Raw genomic sequence first — 13,509 nt, 5'->3', positions numbered from 1 at the left:
AAGACGATGAAAATGAGGAAGTATTGGCGGCAGTATCAACAGGCTCCGAGGAGTTGTAAAATGATTGTTTTTCATTATAATTGTTATAAACATATTAATTCATATGTAAAATATATGTATAAAAAAAAGAAAAGTAAGAATTAAATTACTTAAATTAGTAAAAATGAACGAAAATGACGTTATCGTAATTACAGAGCAACTTGTGCTTAAAAACCAGGGCGACATCCCACAGTTATTATCATCCAACCTTATTACAGCAGAAGCTTTGGGTTTTCTTGTTTCTGTCCTAGATTCTCGTCCCCATCGCCATAAACGACCAAACACAGAAACACTTTCATGGCTCGCAAATTCTTTGTCGGAGGCAACTGGAAATGCGTATGTTTCTTCCTCTTTTATCAGTCAAAAACTCAATTAATCAATGTTTTTTCAGCTGTTATTCCATATCTGATTGTTGCAGAATGGAACAGCTGAGGAAGTAAAAAAGATTGTTACCACATTGAATGAAGCTGAAGTTCCTTCCGAGGATGTTGTGGGTTGGTTTTTTTTTGTTTTTCTTTCTTGTTGAAATTTACTTTCATTTGATTACTTAAACAAACATTTAGTTTGAATAATTTATCAAATTTATGTTGTGTTGTGGCAGAGGTTGTTGTAAGCCCTCCATTTGTGTTTCTCACACTTGTGAAAAGCCTATTGCGGTCTGATTTCCATGTTGCTGCTCAAAACTGTTGGGTTCGCAAAGGTGGTGCTTTTACCGGGGAAATTAGGTATGATTGGATGTTGGGTTATTTGTATCATTGTTGTTGATTAGGCTTGTTAGACTCCGGCAACGGTCGATGTTTGTGGTATATTAGCGATCAACTTAGCTGCTACTCTTTGAACACAGTGCTGAAATGCTTGTTAATTTGGGCATTCCATGGGTTATTATTGGTCACTCTGAGAGAAGGGCTCTCTTGAATGAATCCAATGAGGTAACCGATACGACTAGGTTCCTATTATTTCCTAGTTTCGAGTCTTGTTTTTGTTGTTTCTTGAGTGACACGATTTTGTTTATATTCCCAACCCTTGTCTCTGTAGTTTGTCGGAGACAAAGTAGCTTATGCAGTTTCTCAAGGCGTGAAAGTGATTGCTTGCATCGGTGAGACTCTTGAACAGCGAGAACCGGGCTCGACCCCAATCGCTGGTACTTTCTATCGAAATGTAAAAGAAGCAAAGCCGATTGTTTGTTTCGTTTCATAAATAGGTTTTAACCGCTAATGCTCGTTTGCAGAGAAAGTAACAAACTGGGAAAACGTTGTTCTGGCTTATGAACCTGTTTGGGCCATTGGTACCGGCAAGGTCGCGACCCCTGCTCAGGCTCAAGAAGTAAGTACTCGAGGCATATATCCTTTTAGATGTGTCTTCACTTTTGCATTGCACGTGTTTTCCCATAAATGATGAATGCTGATTGCTATCATATAACTATACCAGTCATGTATCGAAGCTCATGTCATTGTGTGTAATCATGTATATTCCAGGTTCATTGCGAATTGAGGAAATGGCTTAATGACAATGTTAATTCCGAAGTTGCTGCATCTACTAGAATCATATACGGAGGTATTTTTCTCGATTGCTTATTGATGTTATCCGAGAGAAAACAAGTAAATCGTGTTATAACCGTGGTAGAATATCCATTGCACCATAAATGAAGGTTCTGTTAATGGAGCAAACTGCAACGAATTGGCTGCACAACCGGATGTGGATGGCTTCTTGGTTGGTGGAGCTTCTCTCAAGATTAGCGATGTTCTTTCTTTCATTGTTCCACTGGTTTAATGCCTCGTCTTAACCGTGTCCTCCGCCGTTTCCTGAATCAGCCCGAGTTCGTCCATATCATCAAGGCTACCACTGTGAAAAAGAATTGAAGTTCAAATCAAGGAATCACAGCTTAAAACACAAAAAATAGCTTTGAAACTGAGAATAATGTATGATGAACCAGTAATTTGAGTGGATCGCTTTCATTCTATCGATCTTATTTCGGGATTTATGTAAGCTAAGTCCCTTGGGCATAAATTTTATCATTGAAGTTGGGTTAATCTTGGCCTAATTGTGGGCAAACCTGCCGTTTCATGCTTAATTTTTGGCTTATTATATTATTTGATACCTATATTAATTTTTAGTTCAATGTGGTACCTACATTTGATAAAAGTTATACATTTTAGTAGCTAAAAATAAATTTTTTTATTTTTTAATGTTTGATTAAGCTTTTAGGGTTGATTTGATGAAAACTAATTGTTAATATTACTTGGTTTAAATTCTCATTATTTTGTTAATAGAATAAATTTAGTGCTATTTTAATTTTGAGTTTACTTTGTTAAATATAATTTGATGATTGTTATTTTTTTTGCTTTTAGGATTTATTTAATGAAAGTTAATTGCTAATATTATTAATTAATTATGAATTTTCATCAAATTAAATATTAAAAAGTTGATACTGTTAACTTTATATATTAAAATATATAATTTTCGCCAAATATTAGATAAAAAATATAAGTATGAGATAAGGAAAAAATTCTAACTCAAATACCAATTGATGCATTAAGTCTAAAGGATTTAATCGTGAAAATTTGTTTTTTGTTTAGTGTTAATATACTATTTGGTATATGAGTTTGGCTTCGATGTTTAATTTTATATCTAAATTTTTTTTGTTGTAGTTTGATACTTGAGTACTTAAGTTGGCTTCAATGTTCGATTTGAGGACACTTGAGCTTTTATTTTGTCCTAATTAAGTATCTATATTTTTTTATTAAAGCACACATATGAACATTCTTTAAACCATATGTAACTAATATTAATCTAAATACTAAATTAAACATCAAAATCAAACTCAAATATCGAATGAAATATTAACCCTAAATTCCTAGACCAAGTTAGAGTGATGTATTTCAGAGTCTACTCTACCCATAAACAAATACTTGGGATAAGGAAGGTAACATAAGCCGAATTCTATATTATCTTAAATGCTGACCAATAAGATGTTTGAGAGAATCCATATTGATGGTTTTTTTGGAGCCTAACCCTGAATTAACTTTGTTGGTTCAAATGGAGCCTAGCCCTAAGGAGGTTTCAACCAAAACCCAATCTATCTAACAACATGATCCATGTAAAACAAGTCTGAGACTAGTTATTCAAACTAAATCGTGATGATGACGAACCAAGGCATTACAAAAAAGATTACCCGAATTTCGAAACTGAAAAAAAGGACAAGGAGTATCAAACAGAAGTGGAATAGGATGCAGCATGCATGCATGAGCAGTTCAGCTCTGAAGCACGTCTATGGAAGGTTAGCATCCTAGGTCTAGGTTGACTGAATCAAATGAACCACGATTTCATCAATTTATAGTCTGTAGGTAGGACGTTCAAGCAGCTGCTACAGTGCCTATGAAAACTCCATGACCCATTTGTTATGTCAAATCAAACATTGGTGTGAAACGTGAACTGTTCTCATCATTCTCCCCCTTAATCGATTATATGGAAACGCCTTGGAAGGTAGCTGATAGGCATGCATGTCATGGTGATTTCAAAGTTATCTTGTGGCGGTGAAAGTACGGAAGATTCCTGTAATGTAATACGAGTCACCTTATATTTTTCTCGAATAAATTAATTATTATGCATTAAATTAAAAATAAATTAATTTTTTATTAAAATTTTATTAATTTTAGTGTTAAAATTGACATGATTGATAAAATAATTAGACAATTATTACATATATTTTATGCTAACTTACATGATCAATTTTTAACAATAAAATTAATGAAATTTTAATTAAAAATTCATACAAACTAATTTACCCATTTTTAAATAGAAAAATAAATTATAATATGAATTTTAGTATAAGTGTTTCTATACTAGTTTTACATCTTCTGCTTGTCACTTAGTACACAGGCTTAATCATCCACCAACGTATATGATTGAATCCAAGAGGGTAAAAACATGTGGAAAGTATAAAATAGGTATAAATTTGCTCCAAGTCCCTGTAAAAACATTTGGTCGTCATATAACAAGAAAAATAATTTTATATTGAACTAAATTTGACCAAAATAATTTCTGCAATATTAACAATTGAACTTACATTGTTAAATAAATAAAATAGTAAGATAAAAATTCTTAAAATACAAATAGAGGTGAATTAAATTTCAAACGTATTAAAAGTATAGGGATCTAGAGCATAAAATACTAACCTTAGACTAAAGCTCATGCCCAGAAAGGCTTTTATCCCTTTGCTGCCTGTCTGGAATGGAAGCTTATATCTCTCTACTTACTAGCTTGTCAATAATGAATTATTAGGAACTCACTTTTTTTTTTCAGAAGTGGATTGAATTCATGAACCATGAACCAAAATTTTCAAGATTTGTAGTCACCAATTTGGTGCACCGAAAGCTGCAACTAGATTTTGCTCTTGAAATTGTCTATTGGCTTTTGTTGAGGCCATCAAAAACACTATAAATAGGGTTTGTTATAGGTCATGAAAAGCACAAAGAGAGGTGTACGAGCAAGGGGGTTTTTTGAGAGCAATTGTCCAATAATTTTGAGCATATTTCTGGGATTGGTTGTAAGCTTTTTCTATTATGTTTTGAGTGCCCAAATCGCTGATTAATGTTTGGCACTGATAGTGACTTTAGGTAGTTCACACAATAATGTCAACAGCCACTCCTCCGTTTCGGTGTCGACAAACGGGGATTACACAGAGGGGTTTAGAGTTTTGTGTAGATTCCGTAGAATGTGATTTACTAGCTAATCATAAACAGCTAATCTTATATTTTCCTAAGAAACGGATTTAAAATTTCGTTGAAATTTAACTCGACTCATGATTAATTCCAACTATACTATTCTATCATATGTATTAATGTACCCAAAGCTTTAAGGCTCCCTAGTTTGGCAATTATGAATAAGGGTTTTGAGTTTTGAATATTATTTTTACATGTTAATTAAATTATTTAATATTTTCCTTTCATTTATACTTTTAAGAAATAATTTTTTTAAAAAAATTAAAGAAAAACTAAAACACATCCAATGAAAATTGAATGGCGATATAAAGATAGATTGCATTCATTTATTTGTGTAAATTAAATGTTAATATATAATAGAATAGTACAAGTTCTTTGTACAAGTACCACATTACACATTAGATGAAAGTTAAGAGGTCAAGTGTGAAATTAACCCATTAGAAAAGACAAAACTAGATGCAGGCATCAGTCGTTAAAACATGAGATGAAAACATTTTGTTCATAAGAAAGACAAGGATAGATCCCAGTAAGCTATAAATATTTGCTATATATATTTCGCAATAGCAAGTTAAGCAGCCCTCTTTATACCGGTTATGGAGTCAGTTGAAAACCAAACGTGTCCATCATTGTACAGGCACACAAAGCGTCGTCACTGAGTGGCTGCAGCTTCACGTACTTGAAAGAAAGACCGGTTCTTGACGACAATGTCGTACATGTGCAAAGCCCTGAAGTGGGCGAAATTTCTCGGCAGTGAAATGAGGTGAGCCGAGTTTTCTGATTTGTGGAACTGAAGGAGGTGAGGTTGGGTGAAGTTGTGGTAACGGGTCCAACCGAGTTCGGTCAGGCGGTGCTCGAGCTCGGAATAGGAGTTGATGACTTGGTTGGTAGGGAGGTAGACGAGGACCCGTGGTCGAGCCCCAGGTGCGGTGGAGGTGCCGGGATAAATGGGGTGTTTATGCTCGAAGGATTCTCGAGTGGGATTGGGTATTAAGCGAGCCACGCCTTTTTTGTCAAATATCCACACACCCGACATGCTCCCTACGTCGAGAGAGATGGGCTATTACCCCTCCTATAGCCAATGCTTTACTAGGCTGTGAAATAAAAGGTGGCCTGCTACCGCTTTTATAACACACGAGGATTTTAAATTATTGGGTAAACTACTAGACTAAACTATTAGCTAAACTTCAAAATTCACTCTAATGTTTTTTTTTTTTAAAGTCCGGCTAGTTAACTTCAAACGATAGAGTAGTATTTATCGACAAATAAAAGTACATACTTTGAATCTAAATTAATTTTAAAAAAATTTAGAGATATTTAGTTCATTCATGAAACCAAGCTTAATCAAATACTAAAATATAATGTACACCAAGGCGATATAAGGAGAGGTAGGCAAGGAATTGGCTAAAGGTGTTTTGGGGTTGGGTTGAGCCAGGCTTAAGTATGATATTAACACATTTTATACTTGCCTAATCTTGACCTAGCCTGAATCATTGGCTTAAAATTTTATCTAAGCTCACCTATATTAGTAAATGGTTAATACAAACTCATTTTAAGTCTACCCATATTATTTTTTAAAAAAAAAATTTAAAAATGTATTTATATTATTTTAACTTAGCATTTAATTTTTATGCATTATAAATTACATAATATAAAATTTACAAACTTAAAAGTCAGTCTTGAACATTAAATGTTCAAGTTTGAATTCGACTCATATTTTAAATAGGCGTAGCTCATTCTTCAGACATAATATTTTTACCTAAATCCTTTTAAATTTCAAACAGATCTTTAAACCAAGTAGATAATTTGACACATCAACAAGTCTAAGGTTAGCCCCTAAAATAAAATTTTAGTGTTTTAATCCCTCTAGATATAAAATTATATGTGAATATGTTTCCTTGCATGAATCGCTTTATAGAGGGGGATGGATAAATTATGCTAGAGATGACTAAGCAAGGTTTACATTAATTCTAATCTCCCAAGTCCCATCCCCACTTTTCCCATTAAATAAAAAATATTTCAAATTTAAAGACAACATTATTAAAAGAGAAAGTCACGAACTCTAAATATAAACTGTAAAATTGATGAACTCTAAATATAAACTATAAAATTGACAAAGTAAAGAGAAATAAGTTATGGCATTTGGTGATGAAGGGCCCATTAGGATGCACTTGAAATAACTTTCTTGGCCATGCAAAGTATCAGTTATTCCTTTCTTCCTTGGTTTTGGTCTCTCACATTAGTCATCATAATTCTCTTGTTGGTTAACGTTTGGTGCTGTTATATAGTAGGAATACCAGAGGTAGGGTAGGCTAATGTTGGGATAGTTGACCAACGATGATTCAATCCAATTGCCCCCTTTTTTGGGGCTAATTGTACCCAATGTCTTCTAATTATTGCACAAGTTTTAAATTGGTACGTAAAATTTAGTAATGTTCAAATTGAATTCTCAGAATATTTGTATTGTATCAATCATGTTTTATTATTAGTCCAGCCGTCAATTCGGGTACTATATCTAAACCATTAGATTAGATCATCGAATTTCAACTCCATTAAACAGAGGAAAAATTATTAGATTATTATTAATTCCATTCATGATCATCGATTTAAACCCCATTTAAAATAAGAAAAAACCATTAGATTCAACTTTTTGCTATTAATATTGAGCACTGTCCTAACATGTTAATGACCATCTTTTTAATTTAAGTGTTGACTCGTAAAGAGAAGACTTTGTTCGAATTTAAAATGATCTGTCTTCAAGAATCATAAAATAGATATAAAAAATACTTCAATCAAAATTTATTATCTTTCTACCAGAAATGTACACGTTGTAAAAATATATCCCTACCACGAAAGTAAAATAGCCTAAAATACCAAAGCAAATGCTTCTGGCTCGGGTGTGGTAAAGAACATGGAACACCTCAAAGTTGTGAGTCGGGCCTGTTTCACCAGGAATCCGGCCGAGCACCTAGACCTCAAAGCATCTTTCATGGAGCCTACTCTTCTCCATTACTATATGTCAAATAACATTCAAGTTGATGATACATATTTGAAGGTTACAGGTTCATAATGACGCAGTTTTCAACTGGACTTAATTAAATATAAGGTTAAGGTAGATAAATATTCCACTCACTTGAATTATGTGGGATCAAGTTTAATGTTATAATAATAAGGAAAGGTCTCTGCTTTTCCTTTCACTTGAGATTGTATGAATCTAGCCTAAATCTTTTAAATGGGTTTTTCTTTTCTTTTTCTAAATGATATTTGGTTAGATGTAGATTGATTCTTGTTGATTTTCTCGGCACCCAAACAGTCAAAATGCAGAGCATTATTCGAGCTACTTTTTTTTCCATTTGTTGGAAACATTATCGACGACCAAATGAAAGAAAAAGGAACCGGTGGCTGCAGCTGATAAGATCAAGACAGTTTTAGGTACAAATATCTTAGGATATTTGGTAATAATCACGGGAGATTTTCGTAAAGTGACCAAATTGTGGTCATCATCATTTTCATGGATGCCCCCCGTGCCCACGTAACTGAAAGCTGAGTCAAATATCTTGTGCATCAGGCAACTTTTTTTGCTAATATGCCAAAAGCTTGCCACTCCAGAAAAGTCAAAGCTTTGAACTTTATAAGTTCATCTTCAATTTTGGCTCCTTGAAACTATGGAGTCATCCAGGTTCTCTCATTAGCTCTTTGAATTTCTACTCTCTTTTTTTTTTTTTAAAGTTTGTATGGATACCCTTTTCCAAGATTTACCTGGTTCCATGTATGGGTTCAAATTTGATCACGGCTCAGTGCCAATGCCAGTGTATGCAAATCACAACCTTGATAATGGGTCTAAAGAGAGTCCCATTGATTCATCTTCATCATCACCATCATCAGGCATGAGTTCAGATAGTCCTTTCCCTAATGAAATGCTTAAATACATAAACCAGATGTTAATGGAGGAAGACCTTGAAGAAAAGACCTGCATGTTACAGGATTGCTTAGCTCTACAAGCTGCTGAAAGATCCTTCTATCAAGTCCTCTGCCACAATTATCCGATTCCGGCTGGTCTAAATCATTATTACCCAGATGATGATTGTAATAGCAGTAAAGGTGAATTCAACTCATTTTGTCCTCAAACTTCTCTTATTGATTCTCTTGAAAGAACCTCTTTGTTTCCGGATTTACGAAGAGGAACCGTTGAACGGCTTGGTGAAGGTAGTAAATCACCATCTGTTGATGTAGATAAGGTGAGGGGAAGGAAAAATTATCAGCGTGAGGATGTGGAAGAAGGTAGGATCATTAAGCAATCGGCTCTTTCTCTTGAAGATTCAGAGCAGACAGAGATGTTCGACGATGTATTGCTTTGTAAAGGTGAAAATGAGGACTCTCCAAAGTGTTCTCTTAATGGCAACTCAGCGCAGCACAGGCAGATAAAACGGTCTAATGGCCGGCGGAAGAAAAACGAAAAGAAAAGTGAAGCAGTGGATTTATGGAGTCTACTTACTCAATGTGCACAATCGGTAGCAGTCAATGACCAAAGGACTGCTAATGAGATGCTGAAACTGATAAGGCAACACTCGTCTGAGTCCGGAGATGGAACCCAAAGATTGGCACATTACTTTGCTAATGCCCTTACAACACGTTTGGCTGGCATGGGGGCGCCATTGTATGCACATCTGCTAAGCAACAGGACATCAGCTGCTGATGTCTTAAAAGCTTATGGAGTGTATGTTTTAGCTTGCCCCTTTAAGAAGATGTCTAATTTCTATGCAAATAAAAGGATAATGGAATTGGCCGAAAAGGCAACCACACTCCACATCATTGATTTTGGCATTTGCTATGGGTTTCAATGGCCTTGTCTCATCCAACTCCTCTCGGCACAGGCTGGTGGACCTTCCAAGCTTCGTATTACAGGTATCGAGTTCCCACAACCAGGTTTCCGACCTGCAGAAAGGGTGGAAGAGACAGGGCGTCGATTGAAAAGGTATTGCGAGAGGTTCAATGTCCTATTCGAGTGCAATGTCATAGCAAAGAAATGGGAAGCCATCCAACTTGAGGAACTGAAGATTACGAAAGATGAAGTGGTGGTTGTTAATTGCATGTATAGGCTAAAGAACCTCCCAGATGACACAGTGGCACCAACGAGTGCGAGGGAGACCGTTTTGAAACTGATCAGAAGCATCAATCCCGAATTATTCATCCATGGAGTCACAAATGGGACATACAACGCCCCATTCTTCGTCTCAAGGTTCCGCGAGGCACTGTTCCATTTCTCAGCTCAGTTTGATATATTTGAAGCTACTGTTGCCCGGGACGATCCACAAAGGATGATGTTTGAGAAGGAAATACATGGGAGGGACATTATGAACCTCATTGCATGCGAGGGTACTGAGAGAGTTGAAAGACCAGAAACGTACAAGCAATGGCACGTTCGGACGCTGAGGACAGGGTTCAAGCGGGTTCCATTGAATCAAGAGCTCGTGAAGAAAGTAATGGACATGATCCAATCTAGTTATCATAGGGACTTTGTTGTGGATGTCGATGGCCATTGGATGTTACAGGGATGGAAAGGGAGAATTATTTATGCACTTTCATGTTGGAAACCTGTCAAGAACTAACTAGGATCTAACAGATATTCATTTCCTAGAACAATGTTTTCATATATTTAAAGATCAAATCTTATTTCAATCGAAATACAAGTGTTCTAATAAAAAGTTCAAATATCGTAACTATTACGACCCCACTCTACATGTTACAAAAGAGTGGTGAAACACACCAAATATAGATTTATAACATAAGAGCTAAAGCTAAGCTATAACTGTTGTCTCGACAGGTACCTCCCTGGAATGCAGAATGTTGTCAACCTTCTCATCTGCTGCTTCCCAAAGCTCTGGCAATGCTTGCCTGATATTGTGAATGCTCTCTAATGCATAATCCGCACTGTCAGTTTGTTGAGAAGTTCCCACCTATATCGGTACCATTGGAAACCAGTGAGTAAAACCTATAATGCTTGGACTTGGGTGCGAGTGTAGGATAAGGACATAGTTAGATATTCAGTGGCTTACCCATACGGTATGAAGGCCCATACTTTTACCAGTCCGAATATTTCGGATGCTGTCATCAAAGAACAACTGCAATACAAGACATTGTAACATTTGATGGAAGTTATTCAAAGTCAGATCACTTCAAAAGTTTATAGGTATCATCGATTTACCGTTTTCTGGGGGTTGATGTTGGCCATCTCAAAAACTTGTTCATACGCTTTTTCAAGTGGTTTGCACACAACTTTAGGACTTGGAAGTTCAAGCTGGGAATCAGGACAAGTAATGCATGTATAGTAGTCGAAAATTTCGGTGTTAGAATCATCAGCTGAAAAATCATCTTCGTTTGTGGGATTCAGGGTCTCAAAGCATATAATCCCTTCAAAACAATCCTCCAATCCCAACCTTCTAAGCACTATGTCAGCATGGTTCTTATCCGCATTCGTGAAAATCTGTATTATACAAACACCATAACATTAATAGTCACAAGGGATCTCCTAAAAATGATCATCACAAATGGTGATTCATAAAGAAGAATTTGGATTCTTACAACTTTCCGAATAGGCAGGCTATGCAAGAGAGTCTTCAAAAAAGGGTCTGGTTTTAGCAATTCATAAGGCAATCTCCCATGAACAAAGCTGTAAGAAAGGGAATACGTTAGAAACTTGTACCATACATAGAATCATATCATCAAAACAAAAACATTAATGAGAAGAAAGATAAGTACTCATGAAATTCATTGTAATCGAAGTTGTAGCCAATAGCCTGGAGAAAAAGGACAAACAATGTCACCCCTAAATGAATTCGAGATTCATAAAAGAATGTGATGATAGCCTTTACCTTTAAACCAGCCATTGTTGTGCCATATTGCTTGTATAAAGAAACACATAATTCAGGAACTTTTTCCTCCTTCATTTCAAGTTTTTTAATCATATATTCTATAAAATGGCATCCCAAAAAAAAAAAAAAAGTTATGAATTTCAAGCTTAAGCTAACAATTTCTCAAGGAAATATTTTAAAAAAATACCTTGAATGTTCTTGGTAACTTCCCTGGATAATCCAGAAGTCAGAGGGTAAAGAGTGTCATCTAAATCTGTATTTATTTTTTTCATTTAATACAAAGGTTAGCTTTTAAAAATTTTACATTTTGACACAATTAAAAGATGATTGTTGATTAAAGAAAGATGAAAATTTTACCAAATAAAAGACATTCATATTTTGAATCAATGCCCCGATTGATCTGATCTTCATACTCCATCTTTTTCTTTAATCTTCAAAAAGTGTTACCCAAAGGATTATTAGAGACAGACAAAGATTTCATTGTCATTATTGTCTTTAAATATCCAGAGACACTAACACATTACACATTTTATGTAAAAATAAACGCAGATAAAACAAACCCATAATCGACATGAAATAATAATAATAACTTTGAAAAAAAAAACAAAAAATGAAGAACAGAACAAGTGAAGAATCGAACATTACCAGAACCAGAGTGATCAAACAATGTAAGGGAAAAAAAGAACTTTTTTTTTTCCTTTAACGAAAGACCAAAGGAAAGTGGGGGGAAAGGGAGAGAAAGAGTGAAGTGGAGGAAAGGAAGGGATTTAAATAAGGAGCGAAAGAGACGATTAAAAGGAGCGGTTTTTGGAGAACGGGAAAGGAGATGGGAGGGACTTCCATATTCAGTAAGTACAGAGATGACATGGTCCAATCAAAATACGACACGTTACTTACTTTTCTTTGATCCGTCATAAACGGAAGATGCGTTCATGGCGATACGTGTTAATGAATAGTAACATAGTTTGCCATATAAATCACCAATGACGTCCCTTTTAAGATTTTCTTTTAAAAAGTTTATTTCTTTAAATTTATATTTTTTATATTTTTCATATTTTACAAATTACTAAAAACAAAAAAAAACCTATAAATTTAAAATTTTTAAAGTTGATGGTTTATTCTTAACGAATTTTAATAAATATATTTACGTTCGAGATTGTTTTATCTTTTCATATTAATTTTAGAAAATATGTATTTAATAAGATTATTTGTTGTATAAATTATATTAAAATTATTGATTGAGCTATTATTATAGATTAATTAAATACAAGTTCAATCATATTTTATATTATTATGAATTTTTTATTTTTTCATATATTTTATTTAAAATAAATAAAAATTTACACATGAAATTTGAACTAGACAATTTGATGTAACAAATCATTAGGATATCAACTTTATTAAAAAAATTATTTATATTATTGTAAATATGTATTTTTATGAATAATCCGATAAATAACCATCTAATAAAAGTCCAATTATGAAGGATGGAAGCCCAAAGAATGGTCCATTTCCCTAAAATATTTCCCTTTTTTAAAAAAATGGAGAAATTTTTGAAAGCTTAGGTGACAGTCGAATCCTCTACCTAATACGTGTCTACATTAAACAAATAGTCTGTTCTAACGTGGCAACAAAATATAGCACGATAATGTCGGAAATATTAAATACCCCAGACAATTACCAGGAAAACAAATAATGTAGTTGTTGTTTTATTAAGGATGTCCTAGTGCGTTTATTTTAAATAAAGTTAAACGGTAAAATTAATTATCAGGTAAAATTTAACGACCTTAGATGTAAGAGGAATGAAGCAAGAAAATTTTGTTGTCCTGTTTCTCTTATTTTTATTGGTGTGGGGAGATAAAATAAATTTACGAGAAATT

General features: G+C 34.3%; 3 protein-coding genes across 3 annotated transcripts; 2 read left to right on the top strand and 1 right to left on the bottom strand.

Moving 5' to 3' along the window:
* The first annotated feature begins 243 nt into the window (after positions 1-243).
* LOC108469060 (triosephosphate isomerase, cytosolic-like) lies at positions 244-2,110 on the top strand. Its single transcript, XM_017769951.2, has 8 exons — positions 244-375; positions 458-533; positions 641-764; positions 884-968; positions 1,075-1,180; positions 1,268-1,362; positions 1,515-1,593; positions 1,688-2,110. The coding sequence occupies exons 1-8, from the start codon at positions 337-339 to the stop codon at positions 1,807-1,809; spliced, it is 726 nt and encodes a 241-aa protein (XP_017625440.1). The 5' UTR covers positions 244-336; the 3' UTR covers positions 1,810-2,110.
* A 5,817-nt stretch (positions 2,111-7,927) lies between these two features.
* Positions 7,928-10,462, top strand: LOC108468080 (scarecrow-like protein 30). Its single transcript, XM_017768941.2, has one exon. The coding sequence runs from the start codon at positions 8,492-8,494 to the stop codon at positions 10,364-10,366; it is 1,875 nt and encodes a 624-aa protein (XP_017624430.1). The 5' UTR covers positions 7,928-8,491; the 3' UTR covers positions 10,367-10,462.
* Positions 10,388-12,407, bottom strand: LOC108468081 (uncharacterized protein C24B11.05-like). The gene is made up of 9 exons (XM_017768942.2): positions 12,275-12,407; positions 11,987-12,060; positions 11,817-11,882; positions 11,630-11,727; positions 11,517-11,554; positions 11,340-11,427; positions 10,963-11,241; positions 10,814-10,879; positions 10,388-10,714 (listed from the first exon to the last, which is right to left on the bottom strand). The coding sequence occupies exons 2-9, from the start codon at positions 12,045-12,047 to the stop codon at positions 10,556-10,558; spliced, it is 855 nt and encodes a 284-aa protein (XP_017624431.1). The 5' UTR covers positions 12,048-12,060; positions 12,275-12,407; the 3' UTR covers positions 10,388-10,555.
* Positions 12,408-13,509: the final 1,102 nt, after the last annotated feature.

This window comes from Gossypium arboreum, chromosome 8 (genome assembly GCF_025698485.1).
Source record: "Gossypium arboreum isolate Shixiya-1 chromosome 8, ASM2569848v2, whole genome shotgun sequence".
In the NCBI taxonomy this organism is placed as follows: Eukaryota; Viridiplantae; Streptophyta; class Magnoliopsida; order Malvales; family Malvaceae; genus Gossypium; species Gossypium arboreum.
The sequence above is the reverse complement of the archived record's forward strand: the minus strand, read 5'-3'. Positions and strand labels throughout refer to the sequence as shown.